This window comes from Colius striatus, chromosome 5 (assembly GCF_028858725.1).
Source record: "Colius striatus isolate bColStr4 chromosome 5, bColStr4.1.hap1, whole genome shotgun sequence".
NCBI classification, from domain to species: Eukaryota; Metazoa; Chordata; class Aves; order Coliiformes; family Coliidae; genus Colius; species Colius striatus.
In genome coordinates this window covers 58986358-59003397 of record NC_084763.1, presented here as the reverse complement: position 1 = coordinate 59003397, position 17040 = coordinate 58986358, and the positions used below count along the sequence as shown (strand labels likewise).

The following is a 17040-nucleotide window of genomic DNA, read 5'->3' as shown; positions in this document are numbered from 1 at the left end:
GTGGGGCTGCTCTCGAATGCCAGTGCTGCCCGTAAACCCTAAGATGGACCACTCTCAGTTTTCCGCTCTTTAAGATACAGTCTTTCCCTATTTTGGAAACCCTGGCTTGGGACAGGTCCTTGGAAGTAGCCTTTTTCTGCTCCGAGATCTCATCAGCAGCAAAACCATGCACCTGGGAATGCTCTTTCTGCTCTTCACCAGCAGCCTGGATTCTTATTACTCCTAGCTATGGCTCTGCCAGGGCTAGTTCTACAATATGTTCCCCAGGCATGAGAAGCTGGTATCCTCAGCTGCTGCAGACTGCTTTTGCTGTAGGAAGCTGAAGACAGAATCCTGTGGGGCAACTCAGCAGCTGGGTGAAAGCCTGGGAGGCTGTGTTTGCAGGGGCCGGCTGGAGCCCTGGTGCCCATTGCAGCTGGGTTGTGACAGGGCTGGCACACCAGGCTGAATATGCCACAGAGCCTGGTGGCTCAGGACAGGTTTGTTCTGTTTGCACCCCTTCATGGGCAGCATCCGTGCCTGAGAGGAGCCAGCTGCTACCAGCACAATGGCACAGCCACAGACAGCCCCTTCCAAACTTTGTGTAAATAATTTTGCAACATTACCCTTGCTTTTAGGATGTTCAGGAGCTGTATTGCAGGGATGCCCAGAGGCTGTGACTAGCTGTAGTCCTGTTGTGCTAGAATCTGTGTAGAGATTGTAAGTGGAGCAGGTAGAGGCATAAAGTTAAGGTTGCATAGCAGTTTCCATTAGAAAGATCTGCTTTCATTTGCCAGCCTGGTATTAAACTTTAACTGTTGCAGTTGTGATTTGCCATGCTGTGTGCCCATCTCAGGCTGAACTTCTCCTTTTAGAGCTACAGCAAAAATTAATTGGCCTCTGCAACAGCCCGTGTCCCAGGAACAGGCTCCCGACTCTCCAGCTTGGAGGAGCAGCTCACAGTGTGGGAAGGAGAGCCGACATGGATGCTGCTTCTTCTGCCCGGTAGCACGGGATCCACTTTCCCTAAATTACCAGCTTCTCAGGATCTCATTCTGCATGTACCAAGCAAGGGCATTTTTAGAGGCTTTTTCCCCCAGGAAGCCTCTGTCTATGCCGAGCAGTGTGAAGTTCTGCCAGATCCTCTGTGCTGACCAGACAGGTCAGGTACCACCACCAGCATAGACACTGTGTCCAAAGTGCCAAGCATTGAGAGGGCCACTGTCCAGTCTTGGCTACTAACAGCATTGCAGGCAAAATGACTCTTCCATGCTCACGTGGCTGCAGCAAGGAACGGAGGAGAAGAGGAGGAAGAAGCTTCAGCAGTTCTATTGTGGAAAATGGACAAAAAGAGGGATGGGAAGCAAAAGCAGACTGAGGCAGGAGGGCCAACTCCAGCAGTGATGCAATGGAGGAGATGGGGCAGGATGGTTTGTAACTGCTCAGGGCACTGCTTGCAATTGCACTTTGAATTCAGAGCTTGGGGCTCAGCCTGATGAGACCCAGGACTGAGTGCTGAGGCTGGAAAACATGGAGCCATGACCTAGTTGCCCTAAAACAGAAGAGAGGGAGCAGGTCCTCTCCTTTTTTAGCTCAGTGTCTGATGATGTGTCCAGCAAGGTCTTGAGAGGTCTCTGTCAACAGCTGAGAGTGCAGTGAGACCAGAGACTCTACAAATTGCCCAGGCATTTAGTATTTGTCCTGTACCTGGTGTGTCAGACTGCGCATCTGCAGCAAGGAAACACACCAGCGGCTGGTCCGTGGGGAATGGAGCCCGGGAAGAGGAAACAGAGTGGCTCCCTGCAGAGAGGGTGTGTGGGGAGGGAGGAACGAGCACCCAGGGAGCTGCAGAGCAGAGAGGTCTAAGCCTCAAGTGGAAGCCATGGAAACTGCATTGCCACCAGACGGAAACCGTGGAAGATGAGATGCAGGATACAGAAGCTGCGAAAGCCCCTGGAGGTCTAAAGGGCAGCAGAGTTACCACATGCAGTCCGGACCCTCACCCTTGCAGTCTGGCTCACACTGCAAGGGAGCTCTCAACCTACATCTTGTTCAATGTACACCCAGAGTAGAGCAGTACAGTATTTGCTTTATTCCCCCCCCCCCCCCCCCCCCCGCACCAGTCCTTTGACATTTTCTTCTCTGGATCTTTGCTTTACAATTTGCCAAGCTAATTTCTTGCCTTACTTCATTGCAAAGTCTCATGAGACAAAGTAAACCAGAGTGCAGTAAGTTGTCTGTCGGGGCCCTGAGTACATTCCTCTCCTCCTGGGGCTTTGGCTCTCGGGGGTCAGGGCCAATTCAGGTGATACACCTGTCTGTCCTTGGGGAACCTCAGCAAGAGCTTGTCCTTCTTTGGCTGAGGAGCTGCTTTTAAGTTCGGGCTCTCACAGGTAGTCTCTGCTTGACCTAATCTGGGGCTACACCTGATCTTTAACCTCCCTTATCCTGACTGACTGATTTGACCTTCAGGGTTGGCCTCAGACCCACCTTGGAGAGTGGGACTTGCTAGCTGATCATTCGACTATTGATCACTTTGCAAACTGTCACCAGATCCGCTCTGCTGACTGTCCTTGAGTCCTGTGCGACTGCACCCTGAAACTCCTGTTTCCTGGCTTTCCTTCCCTATCCTGCCCTTGCTGGTATCAAACTGAGATCCAATGTTTGAAGAGAGACAGAGGCTGCAAGTAACACAGGTGTATGATCCAGTGAGAACCTCAATCCTGGAAACACACAGTGGGACATAGGTAGGGACCTGCAGGGTGCAGGCTGTTAATTTACAGAGAGCTTGTGTTCCTGGCTTCAGGAAGAACCTGCTGCTTTGGGCACAGGTAGACATCCTTACTTGTGGGAGCTGTTGTGCCTTCCCCAGCTTCCTCAGTTTCCCCAGCAAGGTCACTGAAGACAGCGTTCCCTGTTGTTCTCAGATATCTTGCCAACTTGTATGAGGGTGTGAGGTGTGGGTTGAATGTTACATATAAAAGAAATATTCACTGAATAAGTGATGAAATTGCAATCGCTCAGGGACCCTCCGTGTGTCTTCCCACCCTCACCATATGAGCAGGCACACAGTACCTCTGGAAGGCTAGCGTGGAGCTGCACCACTGAAAGTGCCATCAAAGCAAGTTCAGACACGACTAGAGCTCTGGCATCTGTCAGCTTCCGAGTGCTTTACCTGGTAATCCCGACGCTGATGCTTTCCTGAAGCAGGGCTTTAGTTTGCTCGATGTTCAGCATATTACAGGCCTGGCAAGCATCTCCCTGTAGACAGAAGCACAACGTAAGTGCCGAGATAGAGAGGACAAGTGCTCCATTTTATCACAGGGACACTTCACACGAGGCCAGGCCATGCTCTCTAGGATGCACACTGGACAACGCAGAGCTGTAGGGCTCTCGCCGAGAATTTGGCTTGCGCTGCTTTCACTTGCTCTGTAGATCGAGTGATGTGTAAACGGCTCCTCAGCAGCCAGTCCGGGTTATGTCTGACACCCAGCAGCGGGTGGGAGGGCAGAGCTCACGGGCTTTGTGCAGCTCAGGCAGGTGAGTGGAAACCGCGGCCGCGGGAGCCCAGGGGCAGGCGGGTCCGGGCAGGCTGCAGCCGCCTGGGTGGGCTCCCCGGCCGCCTGGGCATTCACCGGACCCCTCAGCGCCCCGGGCTGCGGCCGCTCTCGGCCGGGGCTCGGCAGCGCCCGCCCAGTCCTGCCCCGACGGAGCCCGGCACCGGCAGCCCCCCACCTTGCGCAGCGTCGGAGCCGCGGGGAAGCAGCACGGCGGGGGGTGGGGGGGGTGGGGCGGGGCTGGAGGAGCCGGGGCTCGGGCTGCAGCCCCCACGTTCCCCCTCAGACTCTACCGCGTCTCCTGGCAGCCCCTCAGCCTACCCCGGCTCCGCCGGCCTCACAGAGACCCCGCTCCCCGCCGAGACTCCGGCCATAGGCTACGGGGCTGGGCAGGGCGTAAGCTGCACTCTGCCCGGCAGCCTCCCCCGCGCCCGAGACGGGTGGTCGTCCGGCGCCGCACGGTAGCCCCGGAGCGGCGGGACCGCGCCCAGCCGCCGGGGCCGGGCGAGGCCCGGTCCGTCGGGGCGACAGAGCTCGGCCGTCGCCGACAGCCTCGGGCCGCTCCTGCCCGGGCTCGGCCGTTAGGAGCGTCGGCCCAAGCCAGCCCTAAGAGACAGTACAGCAAGGGCGGAACGGAACAGACTAGACTCCGCTCACCCCATCCATCGTCCCAACCCCGGGTGCGGCCCGAGGAAAGATATGCCGAGCGCCGCAGCCCCGTCCCGGCCCCACAAAAGCGCCCTTGTGCTAGCCCCGTAATTGCTAATCATCAATCACCATTAATAACAGCTGATGAGGCGGGAGGGGGAGGTGCCTTCCCAGGGGCCGGTCGCGCCGGGGGGGAGCGAGGAGCCGTGCCCCGGCGGAGCGGGCGCTGAAGGAGGAACTCGACCGTGATGTGCGGAAGATGGATGAGAGCAGAGGGCGACACCCCCTCCCCTCCTCTCCCCTCCCCTCCGCGGCCCGGCCCGGCCCCCCCGCGGCGGGGCGGGCGGGCGGCTCCGAGCGCGCCTCCACTCCGCCGCGCCGAGCCAGCGAGCGAGCGGGCGGGCGGGCGGGCGGCAGCTCTCGCCGGGCGCCGGAGACCACGGGAGGCGGCGGGCGCAGGCCGGGGCCGCGGCGGGGCCCGGCGAGTTGGCGGCGGCCCGAGCTCGCCGGAAAGTTGGTGCCGGCTGAGCCGGCGGCGCCCGCTCGCCATGCAGAGACCCAGCGGCCAGGGGACCGCTTTCTCCATCGACTCGCTCATCGGGACGCCGCCGCCGCGCTCCGGGCACCTGCTTTACACCGGGTACCCGATGTTCATGCCGTACCGGCCGCTGGTGCTGCCGCAGGCGCTGTCCCACGCGCCCCTGCAGTCGGGGCTGCCGCCGCTGGCGCCGCTGGCCTCCTTCGCCGGCCGCCTCACCAACACCTTCTGCGCCAGCCTGGGCCAGGCCGTGCCCTCCATGGTGGCGCTCACCACGGCCCTGCCCAGCTTCTCCGAGCCCCCCGACGGCTTCTACCCCCCGCAGGAGCTGCCCCCGCCGCGCGCCAACCCCGACGCCGGCTGCCGGCGGGGCGCCGAGGGCCTGGAGGCGGAGGAGCTGCCGCCGGGGCGCGACAAGGGGCCGCCCGAGCCGCCGCTGCACTTCCCAGACCCCTTCCCCGGCCTGGCAGGTAAGAGCGGCGCGGGCCAGCCCCGCCCGGCGGAGAGCGACTCGTCTGCGGCGAGCGCCAGCCCGCCTCGCCCGCAACTCCCGCAGCTCCGAGGGGCCCCGCGGCGGGCAGCACCGCCCGGCCGGCCCCGATCTAGGCTCTTCCCGCCGCCCCGGCGGCGATCTGCGGCCAGGAGGCACCGCCGGCCCCTCGAGCACGACAGGACAGGAGCCGCGGAACCAGGGCGCGGCGGGCAGGACGGCGGGACCGCGACTGGCCGTGGGGACGAGGCCTGCCCGCAACCGCCCTCCCGGTCTGTCCCGTCGGGCCGAGACTGAGGGCCGGTTCCCCTTGGTTCCCGGCCGGCTCCGCAGCGGCCGCAACTTCCGCGGGTGGGAGACAAACTCCACTGGCCGCTCGCGGGCGGTGGGGCGGGAGGGCTGCGGAAGGGCTGCGGGAGAGCTGCCGGTCGCGGCGGGGCACCCGGCGCGGAGCTCTCCGAGGTCCTGGCACCCGGCCCGGGGCAGAGGCGGCGGGCGCCGCACGGCCCCGCACGCAGCCCGCCCCGCGGGCCGGGCGCTCCCTCGCCTGCCCGTAGCTCTCCCCGTGCCGGGCTCCGCCGCCTCCTCGGCGGCGTCGTGCTGCGGCTACCGGCAGTCCGAGCTCCCCGCTCTGAGCCCGCGACGCGCGGGGTAGGTCCAGCGTTCGGGCGGCCGCCCTGCTCCCTTCGCAGCCACGGTCCCCTTCGTCTCGCACCGCTGCCCCGCGCTGCTGTGCCCGTGGCCTCGGCACCAGCTTGGCCCGACGGCGCGGACAGGTGGCAGCTCCGCTCTGGAGACCCCGCTCAGTGCTGGCCACGGGCGGCTGCCACGGCGGGGCCGTGGAGTCCTCTCCTTTGCGAACCATGGACTGAGCAGGCATCAGCCTCAGTGACTTGTTGCTCTGTATTTCTCAGCCAGCCCCAGCTCTCCCTCTCTTGCACCTCAGCTCCTGCGGCACAGGGCTTGAGGTGTCTCTTCTGCAGTGAGGCTGAGACAAACCCGCTGCTGGCTTCTTTCTCTGACATAGCTTGCTCTGAGAGTAGTCTTCCCTGGTCACCCTTCAGATCCACCTTTGTCTCACAGGCTTCCTGGCATGGATGTGTGCTGAGAAATCTCTGCTGCTTCTTGCAGTGCTTGGCTGTTTGTTCTCGATCCTCCCTTTAGTCTCTCCTGGGTTCTTTGCCCTGCCTTGTTCTTCCCTCACTCAAGTACCCCTTTCCCCCGCAGCAGGACAACTGAGGCATTTTGCCTCTCCATTGCCTTTGTTATTTACTGGGCTTTTGGTGCTCCTCTGGTGCTTGCAGGCCTCTGTGCTGAGCCAAAAGCCCAGTGTAATCTCCCTTCTGTTGTGAAATTCTCCTCAGGGACAGAACTGCCCTGACCAAACCCAACCATCTGTATGACCATCTCTTCCCAGTATGTGGGGAAATGAACTGCACTGTGCTTCACCTTCCTCCATGGTTCCTCTATTGCTAAGGCCAAGATGTACTCTCCTCCTGAGGGACTCAGATGAACTGTCCCAGACAGGGGCCATTCCCCATGATGGGAAATCATCTCTCTCAGACTTGCCCCGTGGTGCCTGGTTCCTATGAAGGAAGGGATGATGTTTTGCTACTGCTGTTCATTTGCTGCTGCGTTTTAGCTGTCTCTGGAGTCATGAAGGATGCTTGTCCTTCTGTACAAGCACATGCCCGTGGGGACCCGATTCTGTGGACTGCTCTGCCCAGGCCAAATGTGCCCATCCTTTAGCTAATGTTTCTCTTGACTGTACCAGCCAAAGCCCTTGGGGATGAACAGTAGGGTTTGTTTTACCAACTCCCTTAGATGGAAGCCAGAATGGTTGCTGTGGGCTTTTTCTACAACTAAGAAAGGGAAAGATGTCAAAAGGAGGCATCAAAAACTAGCTATAATGCCGTTTGTAGTATCCTCTCTGTGGCTCTGGCCAAAAGCAATTGTTCAGGGCAGAGTAAGAGGCCACAACCTGTGCAAGGCTTTCTAAAAGCACTTCCCTAGCATCCAACCACCTGCACTTCAGGGGCTTCCTGAGCCAGGTGCTGTTTCTGTATATTTAGTAACCTTTGACCAATTCCTTTTCTCTGACCTTATCTAGTCTCCCCTGGAGTCTGCCAGAAAGGAGAGATAAACCTGGCATCAGCCACATCCTGGGACACAATGTTCCACAGATCTCTCTTCTGTAGAGGAACCATGTGAAGAAGAAATGCCTCGTTTGGTCTGTTTTGCTGACATCAAGTGAATTATACCCTAAAGTGACTATTTCTGTCCCTGGGCTCCCTTCATATCTCCATCGTGCAGGTGTCTATGGAGACGAGCTCAGTTGCTGGCTGGATCAGCCACAGGAGTCAATGCTCTGGTTTAGGGCTTCTCTCTGCATCTGCTAGGTCTCAAACTTGCTGCCAGCTGTTGTCACACTTCTTCAGAGAGCTGTGTAGGGAAACTGGTGGAGTCTGGTTTGTTACTATGGCTGCAACAAAGACTGTGACCCCAAGGATAAAAGTACTCAACACCTCCAGCTGCCCACACCTCTCCTGACTGAGATCATGTTTGTTCCTGAGCTGTAGAGGTTTTCAGTGAGATCCAAACAGTGGTCTGAGACCTCCTCTTGGGTTGATGTACTAACTGCATGTTCAGGCAGGGACAGGTGAAGTTTTGTTCCCTGTGAACATGACAAAGAGCTCTCATGTGCTTACCAACACAAGGCTCCTCTGGGTGTCACAATGGTCATTCTTGATCCAAGGTCTGCATGATCCTGGTTAAATAACTTTGTCATCTGTGGCACCCAACTGACCTCACCATGCTTACTGTATCTATAATCATACAATCCTAGAATGGTTTGGGTTGGAAGAGACCTTTAAAAGTCACCTAGCCGAACCCCTCTGCAATGGGCAGGGACACCTTCAACTAGATTAGGTTGCCATGTTCCCAGAAATGGGGCATCTCCCACCTCTCTGTGTAACCTGTGCCAGTGTTTCACCACCCTCATTGTAAAAAACCCTCTTCTTTGTATCTAGTATAAATGTACCCTTTTTTAGTTTAAACCCATCACCTCTTGGTCTATGGCAACAGGCCCTGCTAAAAAGTCTCTCTCCATCTGTCTTATCTGCCCCCTTCAAGTACACAAGGGCTGCAGTAAGGTCTCTCTGGAGCTGTCTGCTCTCCAGGCTGAACAACCCTGACTTTCTCAGCCTTGCTTCATAGGGCAGGTATTCCAGCCCTCTGATCATTTTTGTGGCCTCCTTAGGACCTGCTCCAACAGGCCTTTCCTAAGATCAATGAACAGCTGGGAGTTTGTGAAGAACAAAGCAATGAGTCAACCCTATCTTGTTGATTTTTCAAAGTCACACAGCTTCACAACAGCTTTGCTTCCTGTCGAAAGACCTTGAAAGTCTCAGTATACCCTCCCCTGCCTCCATCTCTTCCTCAGTGGGGGCAATGCTAGATGTCTAACAGGCCAACATGCCTATATTCTTTGTGAAAACCTGTAGTTTAGACTCTATCATCACATAGGTCCATGTTCCCTACTGCAAACCCAGCCCTTTCATAAGACACAAATGTTAGTTTGCTAGAGACCATTTGGCCTCTGGTTTAAAAAAGGATGTCCAGAGACAGTACCTGTACAGAGTGACAGGTTGGTAGCTCAGCCTTCTTCCAGTCACCTGGGGCATAGTCTGGGCCCACAGAGCAAGCTACCCAGTGAGCACAGTTTGGTGATGTGGCTGCTGGGATCCTCCATGCCCAGGGAAGGGCAGAGTCGGCGCAGGACCTGCAAGAGTACTCTTGATGAAGACACTGGCATCCTCATAGGAGCTCTCTTTTCAAGCCTCATGCTCCAACAGACAGAGATGGTACACAGAAATGAAAGCTCTACTTTTCTTCAGCAAAGTGCTTGCATGGGACTCTGCACTGGCAGCCAAAGTGTTCTATGTCACCTGCTGCTAATCCTCAGCCCCACAAGCACAAATTCTCTGGAGCTTTACTATACCCACTATGTATAAGGGAGGTTTCTCCCCCTTGCTCCTCCAGAAGAGGCTTCTGTCTGTTCAACAGAAAAGAGATGGTGTTTCTTGCCCACTGCATGAAGCAGAAGGAGCAGGGAGATGATTCCAGATCTCCAAAGCCACCTACCCACTCTCAGGAAGCTGCAGACTTGCTGCAGGACCAGCAAGGGTTGTGGGAGCTCCACAGCAACCAGACTCCTGAGGTTGCCTCCTGGGCTCAAGTAGTTTCCTGTAGTTGCTGCTTGTGTGCTTGCAACCCTGCACCTTCAGGCATCTGGGAGTGGCTCTGCCTTTCCCATTGAGGCAAGGTGAGGTGTCTGGAGATCCAGTGGCCCACCGTACATGTTCCAGTACCTGAACACTGCTCCGAAGCTTATCAAGCTGCTGCTGCTCCTTTTGCCTGTAAGATTACATTCAGAGTAGGAGTGCTTCAGGACTAGCTCTTTCCAGCAGTGACTCCTGCTGTCGGGTCTCACCCTTGGAGAGTTTGCTGGTCTTGGCATGGCAGGAAAGATTCTTCATCTGCTTCTGCATAGCTGTGGATCCTCTCCCTCTAGGACCTCTGGCTATGGCTGGGAACATCTTCTTGCTTCATCTCCTGTGAGGCCTGTCTTTGAGCCAGGAAGTGACTGGCTTCCAGGCCTCTCCTCCCTGCTGCCTCCTACCCATGTCCTTCCTTTCTCCATGGCTGTTTAATCATTCAGGCAGCAGTTTGGGACAGAAACAGCTCATGAGAGCTTCCAGGCAACATAAGAGGTGCCTGCATTTGAAGTGCATCTTGGGGTTGGGGAGGAAGAGCTGGCAGCAGGATGCCCTGCGTTCTGTAGAGACCTGCAGACAGGTTTGCTGGGCTGGAACCAGCTCTGGCTGGCTGTTTCCAGGACAGCCCTTCAGCTCCTCCTGGCCGGCGTCCTTCTGAGTGAACAGCATCGATGCCTGATGCAGGGGGATTGGCGTAAGGGAGGGCTGAACGGAGGGGCAAGGTACAGGCTTTCTTTCCTGATGAGGAAGTCGGGACAAGCGCTGGAAGCGTTGCGGTGTGCTCTGCGGGAAGGGGGCGGAGGTGCCGCTGCGGAGAGCTTTGCGGGCTGGGGCGGGTGGCTCCTGCCCCGAGCGCCCGCAGATGCGCCGAGTGCGCGGGCGCTGCGCCGGGCTCTGGCACAGGGCGGGGGGCGGGACGGGGAGGGGTGACCGCGGCTCCGGGGCGCGGGGGAGGGCGCGGCGGGACGCGCCGGCGGGCGCTGACGCTGTGTGCCCCGCAGACGGGAAGGCGTACAGCTCGGACGAGGAGAAGCTGGAGGTGAAGTCGGCGGCCACGCCGTGCAGCGAGCGGGAGGAGGAGAGCTCGGCGGGCGACAGCGAGGAGGAGCCTTTCCTGGACGGGGCAGCCGCCGCCGCGCTTGGCGCCAAGGGCAAGGGCAAGGGCGGCCCCGCCGCCGAGCCCGCCCCGCCGGGCTCCGGGGCCGGCAAGAGCCGCCGGCGGCGCACGGCCTTCACCAGCGAGCAGCTGCTGGAGCTGGAGAAGGAGTTTCACTGCAAGAAGTACCTGAGCCTGACGGAGCGCTCGCAGATCGCGCACGCCCTGAAGCTGAGCGAGGTGCAGGTGAAGATATGGTTCCAGAACCGCCGCGCCAAGTGGAAACGCATCAAGGCGGGCAACGTCAGCAACCGCTCGGGCGAGCCCGTCCGCAACCCCAAGATCGTAGTGCCCATCCCAGTGCACGTCAACCGCTTCGCCGTGCGCAGCCAGCATCAGCAGATCGAGCAGGGCGCCCGGCCCTGAGCGCTGTCTGGGCTCTCGGACACTGGGGCAGGCGGGTCGCCGGGGCGCCCGCTCACACTCTTCTGTACATGTCCCTTATTTATTCCGTGTAAACTCTGTACATACGGCAGCGTGTCCGTCTGTCCGTGCCGCCGGGAGCGCGGGCCGCCTGGACCCCGCGGGCGCCGGCCGCACCGTGCCGGGCGGGGGCCGGGGCCGGGGCCTCGCTGCCCGCCCGTGTATAGCTGTGATTTCAATAAATTATTTTCTATGGAGCGAGGCGACGTTCTTCCGCGGGGCTGCCCGGCCGCGCTGCGGGTGTCCCACGGCCCCCGGCCCGGCAGCGGCGGGGACAGAACCGGGGGAAGGGAGAGGAGAAGGGTCGGAGCACGAACAAGGGCACGGGCGGCGGCGCGACTCCGAGGGGCTGCGTCCGGGCCGGCGGCTGCGCGGGGGGGGGCAGCGGAGGCCTTGCGAGCCGCATCGGGCCAGGACTGCTGCCGGTGCTGAGACGCGAGAGGGGGCAGAGAAGGGCCGGGGACCTCCCGAGAGCATCGCGGGCTCTGCCCTGCCACCAGCGGGGAGGGGCCGGGGCCGTCCGTTGCCCACTGCCGCAGCCCCTGCTGCCACACGCACACGCTGCCCCCAGACTCCCGGCACGGCTGCATCCCGGGGAGCTGCATCCCTGCTGCCCCGGGCCCCGCGGCAGGGGGGGGCACTACACCCCCTCCCCCCGCGAGATTAACTCCACACGAGAGCAGATCGCTGCCCTCGCTCAAGGCAAAGCCCAGCCTGTGGCATTGGCCTGGTACCAGGACCTGGCCTTTGCTGCCTGAGGTCTGTACCCACAGCCCCTCGGCCCCTGCCTGACGTGGGCAGGATGGATGCTGCCCCAGCCAGCTCTCTGTATGCCCAGCTCCAAATCCCAGTAACACCTCTGAGGCCCAGGGACGAAGAGCCCTCCAGCTCTTCAGGACTGCTCTGCCTCGAAGCTTTTCCTCCTCCCTCAGCCCCAAGGTTCACCCCAGCCATACCCATTGCAATCTTACCAGAAGCTCCTGGATAGGCAGAAAGCTTTCTCCAAGGGTGTAAGACACGAGGCTGCTGGTGCAGATGGAGGTCTGATACGGAGTTTGGGTCACACAAAATCCAGTTAGCTGTTGGCACCCTTCACTGGGAGGCACAGTTTGCAAAGATGAGCAATATTCCTGACAGCCAGAGCTGACTTCACCTTCCTGGGTGCCCTCCCTGATGCCTCAGTAAGCAAAGTGCTCCCTTCCCATGACTCTTCCATCTTCAGCAGGTGCATTCTATTAACCTGGAGTGTGGACCTGGTGCTCTGCCTTCACAGCTGAGTCCTCTTACAGAACCCTGCAGCCTCGGAGCACTGGCAGGTGGCTGCCCCTGCCCATCGGCTGCTGGCTCTGGTTGGCCTGTGTGGGGCCAGAGCAAAGCAGTTCCTAGGCTGATGACTGAGGTAGGTGCTTCTTTCCATGGTGCTGTTTGCTGCAGTGGAGTTCTGAGGCAGTTCTGCAGGAGCCTGTCATGACCTGGATTTTGGAGCAGGCACTGGAGCAGCAGAGCAGCGGTAGCTGCCAGAGCCAGGGCAGCTGCTGCCTCTCCCCCTGCACTGTTGACCTGGGCAGGGAACTGCCTGGGCTCCTGCTCACAGTATCCCCAGTGTGGGCTTGGCCTGCTCTGGGAGCAACACCTGCTGCCACTCACTGTGGATTAGACAGGTGAGTGCCCTCAGCTGAGCTGACCTCAGCGAGCTGGCAGCTGCCTGTACCCAAGAACCACAGCTTAGGTGTTCCCTGTATCTCCCTCGTGGGTCTGGGTTGGTCTGAGGTAGAGACTATTCCTTTATCTGTACTGCAGGGCTGCACAAGTGGGTAAACAGGCCATTTGCAGCCATTGCAACAGCTCCTGCACATGAACTGCTGCATGTACCTCTGGGCCAGCTTTGGGAGAGAGGCAGGAGGAGGCAGGATAAAGAAATTGTGCAGCTGTAACCAGTACTCTGTCACTACAAAGGTGTCCACATGAGGGGTCTGTGCCACTGCAGTCTGGCACAGCACAGCAGCACCACATAAGCACTAAGAGAAATGGCCACAGCTGCAGGGTCGGGGCACTGACACCCAAAGCAGCTACATTTTATTTTGGGGCCAAGAACCACCCTTTCTAGTCCTGCCCCAGTGACAGCATCAGCTTAAACCATCACACACAGCACCCCTCCTGCCCCCTGCCAACCTGAATTCTGTGGGCAAAGCCCCCACTCTGGCTCATGGTGCGGACCAGAGAGATGGAGCTTCCAGTTTCTGAGAACTTACCTGTGTTTGGGCTTTTGTTGTCGAGTTAGACAGGTCCCAGTGCCAGTTGGGTCCAACACCTGCTCAAAGCTGCTGCCGCTAGATCAGGATGCTGAGGAACTTGTCCAGCAGCTTCAAGTATCTCCAAGGATGGCGATCCCACCTCTTTGGGCCCCTGGTCCAGTGTCTGAACACCTTCCTGGTATCTTTTTCCTTGTATGTATTTGGAATTTCCCACATTTCACCTTCTGCCTGTTGTGTCTTGGAAGGAACTGGTAGGGGAAGGAGGTCCGTGCATGCACATGTGCACACACAGAGTCAAAGGTGGATACAGATGTAGACACACAGAGGTACACACATACACAGGCATGCATTTATCCATACAGATGTGTAGATGTTCACATAGGTATACACATAAACACACACGACTTATGTTGCCCTCATGAAGACAGTTTCATCATTTACGAGCGAATTTACCTTTTTGCAAGGTGCAGGGAGCAGCAGCAGCACAGAGGTCTGTGTGTGAGGGGCTGTGGGGGCAGCGACACCCAGCCCAGGGGGGGCCCAGGGCTGCACCCACACATGGCTCAGAGCTGCCCTGTTGGCACAGCCACCATCACCAGGCCTGAGCGGGCTGAGCCCGAGTGCAGCCTGGCGGGCAGGTGAGTGGCTGTCCCAGCGCCCCGGGGCTGGGGGGCTGCGGGGCCCATCCCGGCCGTGCCAGAGGCCGGTGTCCGGGGGCTGGGGCAGGGCCGGGATGGGAAGGGAGGTGCTGGGGCTGGGCCGGGCGGGATCCCGCGCGGGGGATGATGTATGGGCAGATGTATCAGATCGCACAAGATAAACAAGCAGTGAATTTCATCAGGGCCCATCATGGCTTTAATTTGGCTGCCTAATGAGTCAGATCCAGCCGCGCAGATAAAAGTTGTCAGAGCCGCAGCCCTAATGAATTTCTTGCCACTTGTAATCAAGGCAGCTTGTCTGAGGGGGATGATTAATGGGCCCCAGAGGAGCTGCCGTCCCTCGGCTTCCATTCCCGCTAATGCAGTCGCCAGGAAATTAACCAAACCCAGCACCGGGCTGGGGCCGGTGCGGGGGCACCGGGGTGTGCCATGAGGGAGAGGAGGCCGTGGGCAGGGCTGGGGCTGGGACCACGACACCGGCACTGGCTGGCATGGGGAGAGGCGAGCAGGGACTGGTGGAAGGTCCCAGATCCACCTCTGCAGCCAGCAGCCCTCTGCCAGGGCAGGGCAGGGGGAAGCGGCAGGGGGCTGCCATGGCGGGGGGGTGCCAGGGGAGAGGGGTCTAGGCACCTGCCTTCCCCCCAGCACTGCCATGCGGACGGGGACCTCGGCTGTGCCCGGCACCAGTGCAGCAGAGCTTGGACCCGGCAGGGCCACTGGAGCCCAGACTGGCACCTGTGGTGTGGCCTTGGCTGCAGCCCCCGGCACTGGGGCCTTGCTCTGCCAAAAGCTGGGCGAAACAAGTGCGGTCAGGGCTGGTAAAACAGACCCATGGCTCCCTTCAGTGCCCAGGGGGCTGTCTGTGACCTGGCACTAACGACCCCTGCTCTTCTGCATCAATGTCTTGCCATAGCAAACCATCCAGGCTCAACCCTCGCTGGCACAGCCCACCATTGCCTGTCTCTGCCTTCCCTCTGACCCAGCTTCAGCCTCACTGTGCTGTGTACAGGGACCAGCTGGCCCTGGCACTTCTGCCCCACATACACCTCTGCTGTGTCCACCTCTGACCCTCACAGAGCCATGTATCCCTCTGGGGCTGTCCCCCTGTGTTGTCTCACATCCCACCCTCCCCATCCCAGCACTCTGCCATGTCCACCAAGTTCAGCACGAGACCACTGTTACCAGCTCCTGAGCTGCAAGAGAAAGGGGCTGAAGGTCTGCCAGCCTGGGATGACAATCCACCAGACCTCCAAGAGTGGGTGAGAGGCAGAGAGGAGGCTGTGCTGGAGGCTCAAAAGGCAGCAGACAGAAAAGCTGGCCTGGCAGGAGGTGGGTTGCTTTATTGGCCTTTATCTCCTTGGCTGCAGGTAACACACACAGGGCAACTCATGGCAAAGAAACAGTATATACAGAGTGTCCATATAAATATTTCCAATGTACATTTTATACACAAGTGACAGAGACATTCCACAGCAGCGTCCAAAGCCTCAGGGTTCCAGCACTCAGCTGCAGGCTCGGCCCAGACCAGAGGGAGATGCTGTCTCCCCTCTCCTCCTGCTCAGCCGGAGACCAGCCCCGCCTGGGCAGCGGCAGCCCACAGGGATGCTCTGATGGAGACACTGTGTACGGCTTTGGGGCTTGAAGCTGGAAGGACAGTGACTTTACAGACAGACAGATACAGCTGGGGGTCCTGGGGTGACCATCCTCTTCCCCCTCTGAGTCACCAGGGAGGCTGGAGAGGCCTTTGCCCAGAGGCTGCATGGAAGAGCTGCTCCTCCAGCATCAGCGCGTGGGGAACGGTACCAGCCAGCGGCTCCCTCTGGCACCTGCCAGCAGCGGTGCAGGGCACTGGGATGCAGTGGGGAGCTCGTACCTCCTGCTGCCCCCCTCCTCCCCGTGGCCGGGGGGGGGGACACGGCCAGGCTGACACAGGAGGGAGGGAGGGAGGGCGGGAAGCGCCCAGCCTGCCCCACCGTCTGGGAGAGCAGGTGAGCAGCAACCCTTGCCCGTACCGCTGAGCGGGGGACTCACCCGAGCCACCTCCAGCCCGAGCTGCCTCCAGCTGTGTGTGATGGGGGGCACAGAGAGGCCGGGTCTCCTCGTCCTGTACCGGTCATGAGAACAGCCTGTGCTGGAACCCCCGGTCCAGTGCCTCCGAGGCTGCCCCTCCGCCAGCCAAGTGCAGCTCTGCACAGCCCCCGGTGCCGAGGGCAGGCTGCCGGCTCCCGGCGGTTGTCCCGGGAGTCCCTGTGCCCGAAGTGGGGCTGGCGGGCGGCCGTGTGGCGAGCGGGGGGCCCGCCAGCGGCTACAGAGCGCCGTGGCCGGCGCCCAGCTCTGCCGTTGCTGCGGCGCAGGCGTTGTTGTTGGCGTTGGCGTTGCGGCGGGGCAAGCTGGGCGTCAGCGCGCTGCTGGCGCCGTCGCTGGGGCAGCCGTGCTGCAGCAGGATGTCGATGCACTCCTGGCTGCCGGCGCGCCGTGCGTAGGCCAGCGGCGTCAGGCCCCGGGCGTCCCGGCTCTTCACGTCCACCCCGTACTGCGCGGGAGAGAAAGCGGCGGTCAGCGGGCAGCAGCACGGCACGGCCTGAGCACAGCTCTGCGGCGCCAGGGGGTCAGGGAGAGGTGGGCAAGGCAGTGCTGGTGGGCACCTGGGGAAGCGCAGCGCAGGGGTGTCAGCAGAGCCACGGCACAGGCTGCGGAGGCCTCGCTTACCCAGATGAGCAGCTGCGTGAAGACGACGTTGGCCATGGCGCAGGAGAGGTGCAGCGCCGTGCGCCCGTCACCGTCCCCGTAGGTCTCGTTCACTTCCTCCTTGGTGCCATGTGCCAGGAGCGTCACCACGAGGCGCAGGTCGTCCTCCACCACGGCCCGTAGCAGCTGCTGCCCCAGCGGGATGTCCGACTGTGGCAGCGGGGCCAGGAACAGCTTCTGCTCGTACTTGGCCCGGATCCAGCGCTCCTTCTCCTCCCTGCCGGACGGGACATGGGCACAGCTGGGTCCTATGTGCCGGGGCACCGGCACACTGGCACTGCCACCCCCGAGGCACTCGCGTGTCCCTGCT

General features: G+C 60.1%; 2 protein-coding genes across 4 annotated transcripts in view; one reads left to right on the top strand and one right to left on the bottom strand.

Moving 5' to 3' along the window:
• The first annotated feature begins 4443 nt into the window (after nucleotides 1-4443).
• Nucleotides 4444-11110, top strand: GBX1 (gastrulation brain homeobox 1). Its single transcript, XM_061997067.1, is given in 5 exon segments — nucleotides 4444-4475; nucleotides 4477-4582; nucleotides 4585-4664; nucleotides 4666-5192; nucleotides 10491-11110. Coding segments are annotated over 5 exon segments (1266 nt in total). The 3' UTR covers nucleotides 11012-11110.
• A 4192-nt stretch (nucleotides 11111-15302) lies between these two features.
• The window catches only part of AGAP3 (ArfGAP with GTPase domain, ankyrin repeat and PH domain 3), a 111237-nt gene continuing 109499 nt past the window's right edge, over nucleotides 15303-17040 (bottom strand). For all 3 annotated transcript variants that reach the window (XM_061996575.1, XM_061996574.1, XM_061996573.1), the window contains exons 17-18: nucleotides 16692-16947; nucleotides 15303-16515 (exon numbers count right to left, since the gene is read on the bottom strand). In XM_061996575.1, coding sequence (XP_061852559.1) covers nucleotides 16288-16515; nucleotides 16692-16947 — 484 coding nt within the window. In that variant the 3' untranslated portion in view covers nucleotides 15303-16287. The remainder of the gene's footprint in view (nucleotides 16516-16691; nucleotides 16948-17040) is intronic.